This window comes from Rattus norvegicus, chromosome 9 (assembly GCF_036323735.1).
Source record: "Rattus norvegicus strain BN/NHsdMcwi chromosome 9, GRCr8, whole genome shotgun sequence".
Taxonomy (NCBI): Eukaryota; Metazoa; Chordata; class Mammalia; order Rodentia; family Muridae; genus Rattus; species Rattus norvegicus.
The window spans coordinates 115,990,307-116,010,661 of NC_086027.1; the positions used below are offsets into that span (position 1 = coordinate 115,990,307).

Sequence of the window (20,355 nt, forward strand, 5' to 3'; positions counted from 1 at the left end):
TTGTGGCTGTTTCTTTCCCCCCATTGTGCCCTTGAACTTCCTGCTGCTTTTCCAACTCTGAACTGCTGCCAGTGTGTCCTCAGCACAGGATGGCTGCTGTGCTAAATTTCACTCTGACTTGGATTACAAGTAGGGAAATTTCTACAAGAAGACGTTAAGGGCTCATTTGGAACACCTGCCTTTACTTGGGGATTCCTTTTTTTTTTCTAGTATGACTGTGGCACTTGAGAGGCTAAGATGTAAATGTGGTGTTCAAGTCCATCCTGGGATATGTAGAGAGTTTAAGGTCATCCTGTATATACCAAGACCCTGTTCCAGAAACCAAAAATAACTATATAGCAAATGCAACACAGCAAAACCCAGTCATTAAGTGTACTTTGTCCAGCTATGTAGGTTTTGCATGAAAGATCACTCTATAATAGCCAGAAGGCCAGGTCTGGCAGAAATGCCGTATTCTAAGCTAGGCAGATTACTAGGTGATAAACTGATTGCCACAACATCATGAGAGCCTGAGTTCCATCCTCAACACCCTTATAAAAAGCCAAGACCAGAAGTATGTGTTACAGTACCAGCCCTGGGGAGGTGAAGCCAAAGGATCCCTGTGTTTGGATAGCTGGTCTAGCTGAATGAATTTGCTCCAGGTTCAGTAAAAGCTAGATGTCATAAAGCAAATGGGGAGCAACTGAGGAAAGTATCAGATGTTGGCTTCTGATCCCTACATGAACATGCATGTAAACATGTTTCCCATCTGCAAAATCTTGTGAATACATACACACATACATGTGGACAGGAATATGTCTTCAAAACATTCCTCGTTCATTGGTTCTTAAGCCATAGCATCAATTTGATGCAGCTGGAAGGAACACATATGCCAAAGTCCTACACATTAGAGATTCTGGTTCAGGGAGTTGAAGAGGATCCAGGAATCTGCATGCCTAACACATGTCCATCTTGTATTGATGCCACTAATCTAGAAATCACATTTTGAAAAGCACTTGCTTAGAAATAAGTCTTGAGGAAAAGTATTGGGGCTCACTATATACATATATACATAGGTACATATATACATACCATACACTCATGCATATGATCTATTTTATGTTTCTCTTGATTCTTTCGTGATTCTAGACCTCTCTTATCTAGGTATTGTTTCTTTTTTTTCAGTACTGAGGATCTAGAACTTCACAATACCAGGGACTGGCTCAACCATTATCACTGGACACTGAGTTACAACTCTGTCTCTCTTTTTCAGTTTTTATTTTAAAGCAGAGTCTCATTAAGTTTTCCAGGCTGACCCTGAACTCATTTTGCAGCCCAAGCTGGCCAATAACTTGAGCTTCTCCTACCTTAGCCTCTACAGTAGATGGATTGATAAGCGTGTGTCATCATACCTGGCATGAATAACAAGTTTACATTAAAATGCTATATTCTCTATTTGATTGGCAATACAAACAAAAATATATAGGAGAATAGTAGAATTGTTTGTTGTTTTACTTTACAAAAAATTCACTTTTTCCTCCTGACAGCCTGTTTTACAACATGGTTCTGTATATTCAAGAAATAAATATTTAATTTTTATTTTACAAGTCATTAAATTTTAATTTCTTATAATATAAAATTGAGATATGTAGGATCATATAAATGTGAATGCATGTGTGTATTTGTGCACATGTGTGTATGTACATATGTGTATGCATGTGTACATGGATGTCTCAGCACTGAATTAACAAAACACAAAATGATCATAAGCCTGTATACAAAATGGGTTTCTGGACTCTTCTCCTGCCCTATATACCATGAGTCCCAGTGCACATCTTATCTGTCCAGTAATTATCCTCCCATGTGTGCTGGGAACTGAACTTAAGGCCTATACTTGCTAGGCAAGCACTGTACTCCTGAGCTGTTTCCCTGGCCCCAGCTTCTCTGTCTGCCTCCATTATTTCTGAATCTCTGCTCATTTGCAAGAATTCAGGACAGATGGCTCCTCTGTGCTCTGACTCACACTTTTGTTATGAGAAATGGGCTCATAATGGCGGCAATTTTGCAAATGGCATTTCTATGCCTGTGACATGATGTTCGTGGTGTCTACAGGGCAGTCACTGGGGATAAGAAGTGTCCTGTTCGTCAGTCTAGAATCTTCTAAGCTGAGAAAATACATCGCCCTTACTCCTCCCAGTTTTAATCAACATCTGATAAATATTTCCTTTTCCTGCCTCTTTAAATTATCTGAACGCTTGCACCAGGAGCCTTTCTTGGCTTTGTTAGAAAGCTCTATGATGGCACATTTAAGATACTGTTTTTTTTTTTTTTCATCTGTGAGGTGTGATAAATGCCATTTCCATTTCAGCTTCAGATATTTGCTTTCAAATATTTTAATGAAGGCATAGTTGATGTAGTAATCACCAAAGAGTAATTCCTCAATTCCCCTTTTTTTTACAGATTCACTTCGATGGCTGGGACCACAAGTATGACTATTGGATGGATGCCGACAGTCAGGACATCCACCCCATTGGGTGGTGCGATGTGACAGGGCATCCGCTGGAAGTGCCATATGGTGAGTGATTTGGTCTTTGTCATTGCTTGGAAATGTTTGCCCTGAATTCCACTGTTAATGTTGCTTATTTATGTCATTATAGTCACTTGAACACATAGTAACAGATAGGTGAATTAATTAATCAGCATTCTAGCTGCTCTGGAAGCCAGTTATCCACAATTAAGCCTCAAAGGACAAGCTTTAGACAGATGAGCTGCAACAGTCACTAATAAATAATTCTCGTGTTTTCCAAAGCAATTCTCGTGTTTTCTTTCTTTTCTACCATTTGGCTCGAAGAGCTTAGCCCGAATTTCTAAACCCATCTAGTTTTGGTCATTAAAGTTTGATCAGTTCTTTAAGCACCCTATGATAATTTTATCTTATACAACAAATTATAAAATTTTCAAAAAATATTAAATATTCAAAACTTCAGGAATTTTAAAATAAAAGTGAAGGAGCATTCTATTTTACTGGGACCTGCATTATTTCTGCCTTTGTAGCCACTTACAGCTAAGGAGGAAATTAAACACTCTAAATTCTAATGAGCCTCTGACTAGAATACCTTATTTTGTCTGAGGGAGTCTTCTGACCCTATTAGGCTGGCATGGCTAATCACTAGTTCCAGGCCTTCATTCTGACATGCTCTATTCTTCTGTTTGTTTTCTTCCCCTTGCTGACTCTTCCTTCCATCCCTCAGCTTCTTAAGGGGGAAACCTGAATGTTAATAGTGAGGGAAGCTGATGTTGGGATGCTAATAGTTAGGACAGCTGATAGTGATGCTGTCAAATGATGATGGTGCTTGTCTCTGAGAACTCAAGGTCTCACCACTTTCGTGACAATGTACTACATTTTGTTGAAGCAAAGATTGACATTCTGTCAATCCCTGACTTAAGACCCTGAGTGTTTTCCATAATGCTAGGTCTCTCAAATTCAACAAAATCATCAACATGCTTGTCCAGGCGACTTACACAGTGCTGCAAGCCAATACTCTACAAAGGTGGGACTGAGGGAGACTAGACAGCAATCTGTAGAGGTTCTTGGCCATGGAAAGATGTTAGCATGTCTGTTTGTGCTATACGCTGATCCAGCATGTATGTGTGTTTGTGTGTGTGTGTGTCTGTCCATGAGTGTGTGTATGTGTATGTGCATGAGTGTGTGCACGTATGTCAGTGTGCATGTGTATATGTGCATGTGTGTATATGTTCATGGCATGTGTGTATGTGCATATGTATATGTACATATGGGTATGTGTATACGTACATGATTATATGCATATTAGTATATGTATGTGGATGTATGTGCATGAGTGTGTATGTGCATGACTATGTGTGTAGATGCATGAGTGTGTTATATAGACGTGAGTGTATATGTGTGTGCATGTGTGTACATGCATGAGTGTATGTGGTGTGCATATGTGCATGTGTGTGTCTGTGAGTGTGGGTGTGTATGTGAGTGTGTGTGTGTGTGTATGTATGTGTGTATGTGCATATGCATGAATGTGTGTGTGATATGTATGGTGCATGTGCGCCCACCCACATGTATGCATGCATATGTGTGTGCTTGAGTGTGCATACATGTGAGTGTACAGGTATAGGTGCCTGTTCATTTGGAGGCTAGAGGAGGACACTGGGTGTCTTCTGTGTGGCTGCTTGACTTATTGCCTTGAGATTAGGTATCCTTGTCCTGAACTAGAACCTTTGGATTTCAACTAGATCAGCTGACCAGTGAGATGCCCTGCTCTAACTCAGCTGCTCAATGCAGCCATGCCCAGCTTTTAAGAAAGCAGGGACTTTGAACTCAGGTCCTCATATTGTATGGGATGTGCTATTACTCACTGGGCCATCTGTCCTGCCTCTCAGATCCTGCTTCTCATTCTCTCTTAACTGCACACCCCAGCATGCCAAGACATAGGTTCTCTTGTCAATTAGCATGACACCATTCACTCCAGCACCCATTTTTCAACCAGTGATTTTCTTATATAAGGACGACTTCAGCCTGGAGAGGAGTGAACCAGCATCACCAGTGTAGGGGGAGCTCTCTCTATTCCAGCTCGCCTGGCTCACTCTTTTTGTCAAACCGCCCTGAAGCTTCTTTTTTTTTTATTATGGGATATTTTATGTATTTACATTTCAAATGTTATCTTCTTTCCCAGTTTCCCTTCTCCCATACCCCTACCACGCCCACCTCAGCACCCTGTCATTCCCCTACATTGAGGCAATGAGCCTTCACAGGACCAAGGGCTTCTCCTCCTCTTGATGCCTGACAATGCCATTCTCTGCTACATATGTGTCTGGAGAGCCGTGGGTCCCTCTATGTGTACTCTTTGGTTGGTGGTTTAGTCCCTGGGAGCTTTGGGGGATCTGGTTGGTTGATATTGTTGTTCTTCCTATGGTGTTGGAAACCCCTTCAGCTCCTTCAGTTCTTTCTCTAACTCCCCCCATTGGGGTCCCTGTGCTCAGTCTGATGATTAGCTGCAGGCATCCTGATCTGTATCAGTAAGGCTCTGATAGAGCCTCTGCCCCAAACTGTGACTCAACCTAAGGCCACACCTCTATCTTCCACTGATTTCCCTCCCTGTCTCTTGTCCCCTCTCTTTTGGAGCTCTGTCACAGTTTCCCGAGATTCTCAGAATCTGGTTTGTTCTCCGGAAGTCCAAGTTCTAGATGAAACTATCTGTTGACCAGCAAGAAGTAAGCTACTTGGAAAGCATGGGTGGTTCCCAGGTCCCTTCAGTATTCTTTGTTGGCTCAGAATATTAATAAGATGTGTTTCCCTCCTACATGCCTCTTAAAATTGTACTGTTCTGAAACTACTTGCTGACCATTGCATGCCTATTGATTACCATTGAGGACCTCGAAGCATTTAAAATTAATTATCGATTCTGGAATATGATGAGCAAGTGCTATAAACCAAATCGAGCTGAGAACTAAATTTACTTCTTTTAAAGTAAAAATCGGAATACATTATGAATGTCAAGGGTCAAATAAAATCATTCCCACCTATTTGTTCAAAATTCTAGTTGTCAGGTAAAAATGGACACAACCTGCCTTTATGTAAGGTCTCTTCTGCTCTCTTCCTTCTCTTTCCTCTCTTTCCTCTGTCTCCTCAGTGTTTTGCATGTGCACGACATTGACTCTACTATAGACATGTGCCCTGGCCTCCTTCCCTTCATTTGTGATTAAGACAATGAGCCTTCCTTGGGTCTCCTCCTACCCCTTCTCAGTCTCTGCTTATAACCCCCTTGTCTTCTGTGTTGAATCTGTCCCTTGTACCTAGTGCAAATCTTATGTGACACTCAAGCATTGAAAATGAATCCTTAAAAGTCCAGTGTCACAGCGTGTGGCTCTGACCCCAGAACAGCAGCCCGGCAGGCACTGAACTCCCACACATACATGCACACACCAGCATACCTAGAACTTGAAAAATAAAAACAAATCTTAAAAAATAACCCTGCAGCAGCAGCAGCAGCAGCAGCAGCAGCAGCAGCAGCAGCAGCAAAGTCCTCTCACAGGAACCAGGCTTAAACAGATAAAATATGTGATATGAAACTCCTCTGCAATGCTTTTAGGTAAGAATGAAAACAGACAATAAAAATGTGCCAAGACACATTGGCTATAAACCATACAGTTGAGCGGGAACAGCCGGTTGCTTTAACCACACATCGATGTGGGCTACCACCTGCAGCTCTCAGACTTTCTTCTCAGGGTGCATGGAAGTTATTTGTTCTGAAATGATTGGAGGCACACACTATGAAAAGATCTGGCGGAACTTGGAAGGATATGGTGGTACATACTATCCTGGTGGTACTGTTCCTTCCACAAAGCGCCACAGGGAAGGTTCTTGAGCATTCTTTGTGAGGTCCAACACGCCTGATAAAACTTGACTCTCATTACTTACATTCTCATATTAGAAAAACCATTAGAATGAAAACTAAGTTTCTCTCTCCTAGTGTGAGTATAAGATTGCACAGACATCAGACAGATTATTGGATCCCTCTTCCTAGAAAATCTCAGTCAACCTAGAACAGGTTCTGTATCCTTGAGAAATACCAAAGATATGCATGTAGAATATATTATTACCAGTTTCTCTGTGCTTGCTCAATCTAATGGTGAGGGAACTGATTTATTCAGAGATGGGTGGCCAGCTGTCCTGCCCTGCCCTGAACCCTGCATATATTCCTGTATAAAGTGGTAAATCTCCTTCTACGGTGTCCCTCCTTCTGTCTCTCCTTCCATCTATCCCTCCTTCTCTCTTACATATGCCCCAAGCAGCGTCAGGTTATTCAGTTGATAGAAGCCAGAAGCCAGATCATACCTGAGGGGAAGGCAGGTTTGCCTTCTGGCAATATTAGCAGTGCTGAATGCTAGCCAGCAACTCTAAGGCCAGCAGCTTGGTCTAGGGAAGGAACTGTCTAAGCTCTTCCCTCCCTCGAAGAGGAGTCCCTGGTAGACCTTTGGGCAACCCTCTGGAGTTAGGCTTCAAGACAGTCCTCCCACAAAGAATGATCCCTAGCTGTTCATTCTAGCCCCTATACACCTCCCCCACCCCTCTCTCTCTCTGAAGCTGCTGCTCACCTATGATTTCTCTGAAAATTCTGCCTTCTTTCTGAGGTTGTAATTTATAGGACCCCTCCATAACCCACCTGGCTGTATTAAAGGGAAAAGATGGCCAAGGCTCATCATCCACTTGTCTAACAGCCTGTTGCATATGGACAGAGCCAGATGGGGTCCTTTCCTAGAAATACAAAGCTGCCCCAGAACCAAATGAAACAGATCAACAATGGAGACAATTTCAGGCTCATTTAGGGACTTCCAGATTATACTGAGGTGCCCGACGTGCCCACTTTAGTGCCAGCACAAGGAGAGATAAATGGAACTGTGGTGTGTGTGTGTGTGTGTGTGTGTGTGTGTGTGTGTGTGTGTGTGTGTGTGTGTAGATTGGTGTAGAAGAATACATCTCTGACCCCACTTTGCTCCCTTCCGTGTCTTCTCTGTTGTTTCAGCTTCTTGAACACAAACTATCCCCAGAGCCTTTAGCTATACTGTCTTCTATTTCTAATGTGGTTCATTTGCTCTTGCCATAGATTTTTTGAGAATTCATTCAGATTTATCTTCTTAGAGAAGCCTTCCAGGTCACACTGTCATGTCCTGAGAGGGAGACAGTGGCTGTTGTGCCAGTGCTTGTCCTTGGTCTAGCATCTCCAAATGGATACCTACGGCTCATCTAAGAGCAGAATCATCACCTGTGTCCCCAACACTTTATTCTCAGAGCCCATCTTGGGTTCTTACCTGCAGACCTCTTCCTTTTCTTTTCCTTCTCTCCCTCTCTTCTTCCTCCTTCTTATCTTCTTTAAGGTGGGTTATATGGGAGGCTCAAGATGGCCTCAGACTTGTGATCTTCCTGTCTTAACCGCCCAAGTGCTAGGATTACAAGTGTGTGCTTCCATACCTTCCTTTGGTGGAGTAACGTTTTTAACTGTGGCTATGGAGTTTGTCTAATCAGGCCTCACAGGAGAGCCAAAGGCCAGACAACCCCCATAACCGAGAAAGGACATTTTCATGAACGGGAATCTGGCAGGCAGATATTGAGATTTCCTAACTGGTTTCCAGGCCTAAATAGTTTTGTCATTGTTCTTTCTTTAGCTTCTGTTTGATTTATATTTGGAAGTAATTACAAAGCTGGTAGAATACTTGTGTGTACCATAATGATAGCCCATACGGCCTCTGCTGTTCATGTTAAGGACATGGGGAATAGGGCTAATCAGTTTAACTATTAGACATAAATGAGCATCACAGAACACAGCTAGTTACAAGATTCAGTTTGGATTCATTACACAGCAGACATATACATGACAGAATGAGTTGGAAATGGACCATATGGTCCAGCCTATTGTGTATCCTGTTAAGTGAGATAAAATAGTGACAGTCTGTTGAGAAATGAACAATTGATAGTGTCTCCTCTAACAGGCTTTATCATGGGACTCTGGAGAACAGATAACTTTTATTCAATTAGATAAAAGTTTGCTTGGTTTATGAAATAGAAGTCAGTCTGAGTACAGTCCTCATATGGGACGATAAATTCAGTGATGGTTGAGACCATTCCAGTAGTAACGTAAGAAGTGTGCTAACCTGGCAGGTATCAGCACATTTTCAAACCTGTTCTATTTTAAAGAGAACTGTGGAAAGAACCTTTCTGGAAGTACTTGTTCTTCCAAAACACAGCAAGAAGGTAATCAGCAGCTTTAAGAGTCCCTGAGTACTCATTGACTTAATAGACAATTACAGCATATTGTGCTTTAAAAAGTTAGCTATTTTAGAAGTCCCTAATTACAGATTTACATGATAGACTTATCAAGAAAAAATAATACATTTCAAAATGTGCTTACAGCCTTAATGATATTATCTGTTTAAAACACTCCTTGGTAAAGGGCTTACACAGCGTCTGCCTTCTGCAAGTGTGATGGCAGACATCACTTTGTTCTACACGATGTCCTGGGCTTCTAGTACTTCATCCAAATGTTTTGGCAGAGGCCTGCCTCACACCCCATAGCTAGATGACTCCACTCACCCCCAGTCTCTGTTAAGAGTTGAGAGGCACTATATCAAATGTATAGACCAGCTCTGTGAGTGTTGCAAAGAGAATAGTTGCCAACTTCTGAAAGTCATGAGGTGGGCGGGAGAACACTAAGACCCAGCATTCATACCATGTCCCAGTTGTGGTTTACCTCTGGTCATAGGCTTACAGAGTTCAAGAACGTAGGAAGACCGGAAATCTTTGTTTAGGCAACATATCTTTCAGGATTTCTCTGAGAGGATTTTAATCTTACTTGAGAGACCATCCAGGGAGAAGGAAAGAGGCTTGGTCAGGGATTGTTCTCCTATCTGCAAACCCCTATAGGAACCAATCATGGAAGCTTCCTAGATGGAGTCATTGATTGACGGCTGATGATGCAACCCAAGGAAGCAGGCTACCACTGGATAGATAAATTTTATATCTCTACTGTATTAACTGCTGTGTGGCGGAACTTGCAAATTCCCATGAGACATAACTTTTGCCTTAGGAAACTATGGGTTAGGAGGACACTTAGTCCCCTCTCCCTCGTGAGTGCACACCCACACTGTTGCCTAGGCTGGCACTTCCATGGCTGTCTCATACACACAGATTATTGGATGGTTACTTTGGGTGATGCCTATGTTAGTATTTAGTGCTAACATAAGAAAAGGAACACATGTCTCCTTGGTGACTAGACTGTCTTTTTTCACAATTGGGAAGAAGGGAAGAGGGGGAGGCCAATTCCAGGGCTGCTTTCAAAGCAAGCTTAGTGGTGTTTAATCTCCTGCAAAACCTTTTGTTCATTTGTCTCTCGTGGTATTAAAAAAAGCTAAGTAGGCCTCGATGGTTTATGTTACAAATAGGTGTATCCTTAAATGACTCGTAACGATAAACGTAGAACCAAATATTTTTAATGAACACAGACATTATGTTCTTCACGTGGAAGAGAACTATATAGTGGTGATGGGTTTTCTTCACTCAGCATTTTAAGTAAACAAGAAGGAAGACGTTGAAATTACACAAACCTGGGATACGGAGAATGCCAGGGAGAGACAAACTTAGGAAGCTGGAAACTGTATTACATATTTAGAAACTCTGAGCTTTTTGGCTTACTTTTTTCAAGAATGCTTTGATACTCCACAGAAGTGAGAAAGTGAAAGCTGAATCTCTTTTTGTTAGCAAAGCTTGTAAGCTCTGCATAAGGCTCCTATCTTTAGTGGAAGAGAGACTTAGCACATAGGTCTTTGGAGAGTGGCTTTGTGCAGATGTCCATCCAGCAATAGCCACTGGGCGATATACCCTATGAGACACTCCCAGGATTGAGATGTTTACAAAATCAGAAGTACTCTGAACAGCCATAGCTACTCCACCATTTCTGGTATGATCCACTAGACTTGACCCCCATCTGCTGTCACACACACACACACACACACACACACACACACACACACACACACACCCCTAGTGGCATTCTGAAGAGTCCTGTTACATTTATTTGCACTCCAACCTTCTCACAGGTCTTCTCTATGCAATGTTATTTTTGTAATCATGGAAATAAAGGTCATTAAGGCAGTAGTGGGGGTGAAATGCAGCTGTTCATTCTGTACTGTAGACCTTCTCCTACAAGATAACCAGTCCCTTAGATACTCTAACTCTCCTTACTGCTGCTTTCCTTTGCTGCTTTCCTGAATATTAAAAGCATTTATTTGCCGCGCCCAACCTCGACCAGCAAGGAAGACACGACCACAGGAGATCTTCTTCAAGCAGTTTTACTCAGGAACCTTGATACAATCTTCTGACCTCTCTCTCTTCTGACTCTCTCTCTTCTGACTCTCTCTCTCTCCTGACTCTCTCTTCTTCTCTTTTCCGAGTCTCTCTTTCTCCTCTGACTCTCTCTCTCTCTCTCTCTCTCTCTCTCTCTCTCTCTCTCTCTCTCTCTCTCTCTCTCTCTTCTCTGTCCTCCCGGGGAACGCCCTGCACCACACTTAAATAGCTAGCACTGGCCAGTCCTAGCAAGCCACGTGGGTCATGTAGATAGGCTGTCACTATGCGGAAGCTATTGGGTCAGGCAGACATAGCCAAATAAGGACTTGTTTACTGCAAGGAGCACTCACTGTTGGGAGGGTGGAAGGCGGAAACCAGTGCCAGCTCTCTACATTTATTGTCTGAACAAATTGTAAAGCAGAGGAAAAGGAATGTGGTTCTGTAAGTTTTTATTCTTTAATGGGCAGTTTATGTGTCTTAGATTGACAGAGATACACTCCCTTCACTGGCTCTGAAGCCTTCGTTCTCTTTTTTTATTGCAATGCACTTGCTTTGTGATGGAAGCAATTAGGACAGAAGAATCCCTTATGTAACCTCCCACCAAATGGTTTCACAATACCAGCAGCTAGGGAAAAAACACCAATAATCTAGCTGAGTTGAGACTGCACAGCCTATCACAGTGCTGGGTTCTGAATTCAGCAAGTTCTGCACAGCAAGTCTAGTCACCATCAGGGGGAAACACGTCTCAGCCCAGCAGAGCAGCTTACACCCAACCGTCAACCTAGATGGTGGGCATCACGGAGGACAAGGTAGAGTCACTCAGAGCAGCCGAGAAGCAGGAAAATTACATTTTAACACATCAGAGAGCCCTACGTTCAGAAGACCGCTCATACTTGACAAACATGTTGAAACCAAGGAAGGAGGTGAAAATCTCTCTCTTCATGTCCTGGTAGAATCCACTCAAACTGGGACCTACTTAGTAGCTTTCTGTCTCTCATGGGTACTTTCACATGTTATATATTTACAGAGAGGGAGAGAGAGAGACAGACAGACAGAGAGAGAGAGAGAGAGAGAGAGAGAGAGAGAGAGAGAGAGAGAGAGAGAGAAAGAGATGAATTGAAAGGGATGCGCTGCTTCCAAACTCACCTTGCAAAGCCAGACTCATCCCGATGCTGAGGCCAGACATGCTTACTAAAAGGGAAGACATATGTGGGCCAATAATTCCTGATAAACGAAAATGCAAAACTTCTCTACAAAATACCAAAAGTACTGAAATACTTAAATAGCTCATGTAAGTAAGATATATCCCCAAAACTCAAGAATGAGGTCAACAGATGCAAATCAATAAATTTGATGTAATGTATGAAGTGAATAAAGGACGGGCACCAGGTGGGTATGTCACTGGATGCACAAAATGCTTTTGACAAAATTCAACATACTTCGATGACAAAAATACTCCAAAAAAATGAAATGCAGGAGAGGTCCTCAACATAAAACCATTATGACAAGCTCACAGCTAAGACCATACTAAGATTGGAACAGGAAAAGAATGCCTACATTCAACACTTTTATTCAACATGTTGCTTGGAAGACAAGAAATTAAAGACATCCAGATTGGAAGGGATAAAGCTAGTGTCTCTTTGTTGATTACATTCATATATATATATATATATATATATATATATATATATATATATATATAATGTATATATATATATATAGAGAGAGAGAGAGAAAGAGAGAGAGATACATACATACATACAGTGAGGAAGGGAGGGAGGAAGAGAGGAAGGGGGATTTCATCAGAAACTGTTCCAACTACTCCACATGGCGAAAAATTAAATTAGACCCTGACATTGTATGCATAAATTAACTTAAAATACATTTACAGCTTAAGTGTTAGGACCTGAAGCTGCAAACCTTCCAGAAGAGAGCATAGAGAAACAGCTACTTGACATAGGTTTGCTTATCTGTGGCTTTGCTATATCTGAGACGACAAGCTATACCTATGTGGTTCCCCTAGCCTGTAACTCACTAAGACCCAGCTGGCCTCACCATAGTCAGGCTCTCTTCCTTAATCTCCCTAGAGTTAGGATCTCAGGCTTGCAACTGCCTGGCTCTGGCATTGGTTTTAGGAGTAAGCTTCTGAATTTCACAACACAGGCAACAGAAGTAAAAGCAAACCATTGGCAATGTAGTGGAAAAGTTACTGCAGATGAGGGAGACTACAGAGCGGCAACCTGCAGAAATGGAAGAAGTATTTACAAAGCACACAGCAGACAAGCAGTGAAGAGCCCCCTCCATAAAGAACTGCACAAGTAAATCACAGCTAAACCAGCGCACAATGCATCTGCAAGTCTGTCCTGGTGTACAGCTGCAGGAAAGCCATTCTCCTGGCTGCTTTATGGGGTTGGAAGCATCTCTGTAAAGGTCCATACTTTTCTATAGCACCAGACGCCCAATTTTGTGTGTTTAAATAGTTAGAGATAATATAGTGGGGGATAAATTCTTTACTTTGAAATACTATGGTATATTTGAACGGAGAAATATCTCAAACTTAATATGTAAGGACTTGCTTTTAAATGTTATCATACTTACGTGTGTGTGTGTGTGTGTGTGTGTGTGTGTAGATAGACAGACAGGTTGGTTGATAGATAGATAGATAGATAGATAGATAGATAGATAGATAGATAGATAGATAGATGTGTGTGTGTGTGTGTGTGTGTGTGTGTGTGTGTGTGTGTGTGTAGGCAGTTAATTAGTTCTGCCCCTCATACACACAGCCCAGTCTAAAATCTTTATCCAGATTTGATACACTGATTTAGAATGTCTTATTTTCCTCCAAAGTTCTGTTTATATGTCATAACATATTTTTCAGGGAGACTTGCATAATTCATCAGTCACCTGTATGGGGCTTGATTCATGTATGATAAAGACATTTTACAATTTTGCAAAGAAAATGTTTGACTGTTCTTCCTTAGAAGAGTGACTTCTTACTCCTTTTAAATAATTAATAATGCCTAAGATAGTATTCCCCCTTGGATTAGCTTCTAGGGAACTCCATCGGGTCTATGGTAGGGACATTTGGGCAACCATTTTTGTCTTCCTTACCTTTGCTATGTGAGAGACTCCTGTTGCACGGGCCGGTCCTCAGGACGCCCCAGTTCTGAATGGCTTTCTGTGCTACAGAAAGTCGAAAGGTACCTTTCCAAGAATGGTTTTTTCCAGATTAGCCAGGAAGTATAAAATTTACACTTTAGGGAATTTTCAAAAATTCCTTTTTGTAGTTCCACTTAACCATTACTTTCCTGTTCTATATCCATATTAAAACATCACATCCAGAAACCTTAAGATAAGCAACCATGACCTTTGGTGACTCAAGTTCCTGGTGCTTGGGAAGTTATTTATTCTAGTACAATAGGCATTGGTCAGGAGAGGATCATGGGAATGACTTGTAATTGCACTTTAAAGACGGTACTTATTTGCACTCCCCCACACAAAATGCTAATTATTTCACTAAAATTTTGCTAGCTACAAATAAGTATGTGAGATAGAAAAGTAGGATCTAGCTTTACAGTTTCGAATTTCAAATAAAGGCCTTAAAACCTTACTTACTTGAAAAAAAGGGAGATGTGCACTCATGAACAGTGTATTTTATCTAGTTGTGAGGTATCTTTCCGCTCCCCCTCCCACACTCCACTGATGACCTCGCTGCCTTAGCTGAGAGCACAGAAGGCACAGTGGACACTTTTATCATCCCCACCAGGGATGTGGCACCCCCTGGGCACCTGCTGTCTTGGCCCCTATTGGCCCCCCGTTACATTTGCGGCTTTCCTGACGTTATCTCCTCACCCTTAATTAAGGAATTATCATTGTCACTCAGACAAAAGAATATTAAAATAATATTTTTATTATTTTACAAAAAGGCCAGTGAAAATGATATTTTAACCTTAAGTCCACTCTTCGTGATCATGGTATCTCCCCTGCCAGGTAAGTATCTTAAGTCCACTCTTTAGTAATCATTTTCATTCCACCTTCTAGATAAATCCTGAAACTGAATTCTCAGTCTGAACTTCTCTGCTCCCACCAGTCTCCTCATCTTTCATGAAAATGGCCTTTGCCAAACCCAGAAGCGGGTGGGATGCCCAGTGGTTCTCCCTCAGCATCTGGGTCTCTGTGATTCTCTGGTGTTCTCTCCTGAGTTTCCTTCCCTGGCTACCATCTTAGCCTTCCTCCCAGCCTTTTCTGTGTCTACCCCTTAGAGTTTCCAGTTGGTGGTCCTGAGACTTTCCTTTATTGGCATGAACTCCCTGGAAATCCCATCCCATCCCTTGGGCAGCCAGCATCCACTCTGCCAGTCAGGCCTTGCCTCTTGGGAGCTTGCTGATGGAGGGGTTACCGACAGCCCGCTCAAGCTTGGCCTAGAACAAGAAGCAAATGGAGGTCAGGCAGGGGTGTCCCATCCGCTCATTCTCCATTTTGTCCTTCCATCCCCAAACAGAAGGAAGACTCTTTTATCTCGACCACATCACCACTCACCACCCTCTCTTCCCTTGTCCCAGTGGCTCAAGCATTCAGCCAGTGTCCCAGTGTCTCATCTTACTAACTGCAGGACCCCGACTGCCCTGTCTTAAGACGCTTCCCCACCACGTGCACATCACTTTGTGTTTGCTCCCTGGTGTATGCCTGCATACTGCGTTCATTCCCCGGTGTTATGCTCAGCCTCTTACTGTATATTCTATTTATGCCAGCAGAAGCTAAGTTCCAAGAAGACCGGGACTTTCCATTTTGTTGGTGATGTATCTTGAGACTATGGAATATAGGGAATGAATGATACTTCTATACTCCTCCTTAAAAGAACAAATAAAGTCTCAGCGGTCGTTTTTAAAACTAAGTGTTCTCATACTGCTATCAGTGACATTTAAATCTGTCTACCTTTCCAAGCAGCAGTGTTTGCGTGTTACGGTGGAGAACTGAGGCTGTGTTATTTAAAACCTGCCAAAGGAAGTGGGTTAAGTGAGTGTGTTTTCAGCAAGGAGTCGTCAATATGAGGCCAAAGACGACGCAGTCTAGTCCTCCTTCTCTGATGCGGTCTCTGAGCTCTCTGGACTGGTGTGCATCTAGATAGACGGGCCCTCTTCATTTGTTTTCATCCGTGTTAACACTGCCCCTGTTCTGGGGTTTCTGCACACCTGAAGGAGCGATGCTTCTGAAAGAGGCTGTGACCAGTTTGGGGCTGTGGGGAGGACGGCTCCAGACTATGACATATTCTGGTTGCAAAAAAATCCATCCTTTTCACAGTGGCTTATATCCCTTGGTCACCAGGAAGGGCATTTGGAAATGAGAAAGGACAGCCAGCTCCCTTTCCGGCTTTCCAGCCATCAGTACAATCTCTTACTGCTTTGACGGCCCCATCATGTCCGGTCTGCATGTAACAGATCGCATGCCATAGCAACTCTGTTTCTGTAAAAAGGGAAATCAACTGGTTTTAACAAAGGAAAGGCAACAGAATTGCTATTTTAGCTTAATGCTCTTCAGATGCCAGGACTGCACAACCCATTCACAGTTGTTTACTGGAAGAGGGCTCATTGTGCTCCATGTTTCTTCTCTGGTGGCAGGTCTGAGGGCTGTGAATGTTTGGGGTCAAAGTTACAACTTTGTCATCTTCCCGGTGCTTTGATTTCCATTCTGTCTGTCATCTCAGGGAGTTCACATCTTCCCTTTGAGGACTTCAGAGACAGGTGGCACAGGACAGCGATGCCTCTCCTTCACCCTTCTAACAGGTCTTCCTGTGGTCAAATGCCAAATGGGTGCCACCTTAGATCGGTACACGGTGACCTTGAAAAAAGGTCAGCCAAAAAAGACAGCCTGTGTGCCAATGACTACAGAGTCCCTGATTCTTAGAGGTCCCATTTCTGTCCCATGTTAGGATGAACAAGTCAGATAATTTCCAGTTTATGCAGACATTTTTTGTTCTTCTTCTTCTTTGTCCTTGCAAAAAGTCCCTGGCCCTTCTGTTTACCCATGTCCAAGGAAACTTAGACTTGACATGGCAAGTATCTCATACTAGAGGGTCAGAGACAGACTTCTGAACTTGAACTGAACCAAGACTAAAGCAGTGGTTATTCCCATGGCTGTGGTAAGTCCTCCTAACCAGCGACCCAATGTTAGTTGCTATTGTCCGTATTTATTCAGAAAACACCCCTATCAAGTAGCCATCCTGGATCAGGCATTGTGTGAGTGACTGCCAGAGACACAGTGATAACAAGTTAGATGTGAAGATTCCCATTCTAGCCAAGAGAGTCAGGAGTCAGCAAAGGATGAGAGATGATCCCAGGAAATGGGGACAGGTCTGGGACCAGTTCCCTAGAGACATAATTTAGAGCAGGGAAACTTTTTCTTAAGACTTGCATTTCTAAATGTCCAATTACAAGAGAGATGTTCTTGGCATAAATACTACTTTATGGGGGGCAGGGACTACACTAACTTGATCATAGGCCTCTTTTTTTCTTAGAGTCAGTGATGAAAATCATTCCAGAATTTACAGGTTACTTTTCCCCCAACAGAGAGTTGACCATCAACCGTTCAGCATTCAGAACTCATTGAGAAAGTGACTGGGATCAATGCATTTTTATTTCAGGCTCTTCTTCATCCTTTGTTTTGTCTTTTGCTGTGGTCTTAATGTGATAACCTTCCTCCAATCCCTCAGGCCATGCCTCTCCCCTCAGCTCTAATAAGCAGAGAAATATGGTGCCCATCAGGGATCAGAGACACAAAGCCTGGGTTAAAATTAAAAATAACTTTAACTTAATCCAGGGTGTTAAAATATTACAGAAAATACTATTAATTAGCATTTTCTGTATGCGGCACATTACTAAGCGGCATGTAGGTGATGGAAATGGTTTCTGATTGCTTGGTTTTGGTCTCTGAGACGTGGTGGGATCTCACACAGTACACATAATGTGTGGAAATCATAAGACGAAGATGAGAAGAAGTCTTATTTGTGTTCTCATTTCTTCTCTCATGCATCCCTCTTCTTTATAATAAGTTGAAAGATCCCCTTTTACTAAATATGGTAGAATATTTCACAACTAAGGGCTTTAATTTTTAATTTTAATTTTTAAGTACCAGACCCTCTGGCTTATTTAAGAGTTAGTTTTTATTTGTTTTTTTTAAGAGCTGTCTCCTGGGGGCAGTTTAATTCAGTTTGAACTCTGCAACCTGGAGGCAAGCGCTTGCTGTGTAACTCTGAGCGATGCCTAGCCCTGGATGAAGCAATTCTTAGTTTTCTCTATTTGTCCTTCAATTTGTTTCAAGCTCAGGAGATATCTAAGACAGTTTTCTGTTGTCCAATAAATGTATGGGATTTTGAAGTATTTATTCTAATATCACCAGGCATTAGGGTTCTAATATCACCCAGTCTTGCTTAGTATTTCATGCAACACAATATACTCTGCATTGTGACTTTATGGTCACAATTAGCTTCTTTTCTAGCCTATGAGCGCCTCACAGGAAGAACTCTAGGTTATCGCACCCTTATTCATTTACAACCACTTACAAAGGGCCAGTTGTGTATCAAGCTACACGTTGGTTTCACAGAGGCAAAACAGATTTGAGCTCACATCCTCTAACAAAATAAATGGATACCAACAGAACAATTATTTCATTTGTAATTGAAGTAGGTTTCCTGTGTTGATATTATTCATGACTGTTTTAGGGTTTTACTGCTGTGAACAGACACCATGACCAAGGCAACTCTTATAAGGACAACATTTAATTGGGGCTGGTTTACAGATTCAGAGGTTCAGTCTATTATGATCAAGTGGGAACATGGCAGTATCTAGGAAGGCATGGTGCAGGAGGAGCTGAGAGTTCTACATCTTTATCTGAAGGCTGCTAGCAGAATACTGACTTCCAGTCAGCTAGGATGAGGGTCTTAAAGCCCCTACCCACAGTGACACACCTACTCCAACAAGGCCATACCTCCTAATAGTGTCACTCCCTGGCACTGTTATAAGCCCATATAGACCATGACAATGACCAAGGAGGGTAGATTAGTGTGGGTTAGTAGTGAGGTTTGAAGAAACAGAGGCCACTCTTCAAGACATTAGTCTGCAGAGGGGAAAGAGTAAACGTCGCTGGGGAGGGAAAGAGCGAATGGCCGCTGGGGAGGGAGGAATGTGGGCTCTGTTGTTTGTGTTTAAGGTTCCTTTGTGTAATGCACAAAATTAGATTGTAATTAAATTCTGGCTAGTTTCTCAATGTGATAGCTCCAAGATCCTGAAGAGTCAAACACTGAGTCCAGGCAACAGCAGTGAGGAGATTGCTTTGAAGAGAAGATTTTGCTCCCTGCATTGCAGTGGAAAGGGGGAGGGGACCAGCCATGAGATCAGGCAGGCAGGAGGGGACAGTTTCTGTCCACTGGTTCCCGTTTTCCCAGTTGGCAGCATTCAGGATCAGTTGCCTACAGCAGAGCCAGGAGGTGAGTGGAGGATTTTGCAGAGTCAGCACTATGCATGGTCATTGCCTACCCTCCCTCCCAGAATGTACTGGGAAACACTTGAGGGCTGCCTGACTGAGTTGACCTGACTGAGTTCCCCTTCACATAGCGAGAGTGATAAATACTCAAAGGAGCTTGAGCTCAGTTATTTGCAAGAGGGTGTCCAAGAATGGCAAATAGAGCGTCAAGTTAAATGAGGGAGTGGGCTTCTGCTGAGAGGGAACCGAGGCAGGGAAATAGATGGACTGATTAACAACACCCTGATAAAGCTGAGGACAGCTGGAGCTCCTGAGCAAGCCAGAGGGACAGAGACAGGCTGCTGTCATCAGCAGGACTGCCGTCTCAGTAAATGTGGGGCAAAGCAGTCCCAGTATGGTCCACTGTGTATGGTCGACTGGAGACAAGGTCAGTGGTTCCAGTAGTGGGATTGTGCATGTGGACAGAAAGTGGGTGGCCTCTGGGCTTACCTGGGCCAGCTGTTGGAAACAGAGTGAAGTTCCGTGATTCAGAAGCCACAGTCTACCCCAGTGACATGGTAACACACACCAATTAGTGAGAGTGAGATTGGTGATTGTGTCCAGGAAGATGGGAGTCAGGAGGTCTGGGAGAGGAGGAAGGGAGGAGGAGGAGGAGGAGGAGGAGAAGATTCATGTCTGCCACATGGGTACCCAGAGAAGAAGGTCTTCTGCACAGGGCTGTGGGGAGCATTTCACAACAGTCAGAAGATATCAGAGCTAGGAGATGGGAAAACACTGATCCAGAGAATGGGAAGGGGAGCTGGTGGCTTGCTGGGCCTGAGGTAGAAGTGTGCGAGATGGGAAAGGAAAGGTAAAACAGAGTTAAGACACATGCCTCCCGGGTTAGTAAGAGACGATAGGATGGAGCATTCCATGAGCCATGTCTCCATGTGTGCATATGCCTGTGTGCATGAGTGTGTGTGTCTGTACATGTGCACAAACGTGTGTTGGTGTGCATGTGTCTGTGTGTGTGAGTGTATGTAGGTGTG

General features: G+C 42.9%; 1 protein-coding gene across 4 annotated transcripts in view; it reads left to right on the forward strand.

The window, feature by feature from the left end:
• Positions 1-20,355, forward strand: part of L3mbtl4 (L3MBTL histone methyl-lysine binding protein 4) — a 452,873-nt gene that overhangs the window by 248,587 nt on the left and 183,931 nt on the right. For all 4 annotated transcript variants that reach the window (XM_039084811.2, XM_039084810.2, XM_063267937.1 and 1 more), the window contains one exon: positions 2,440-2,554. In XM_039084811.2, the coding sequence (XP_038940739.1) occupies positions 2,440-2,554 (115 nt within the window). The remainder of the gene's footprint in view (positions 1-2,439; positions 2,555-20,355) is intronic.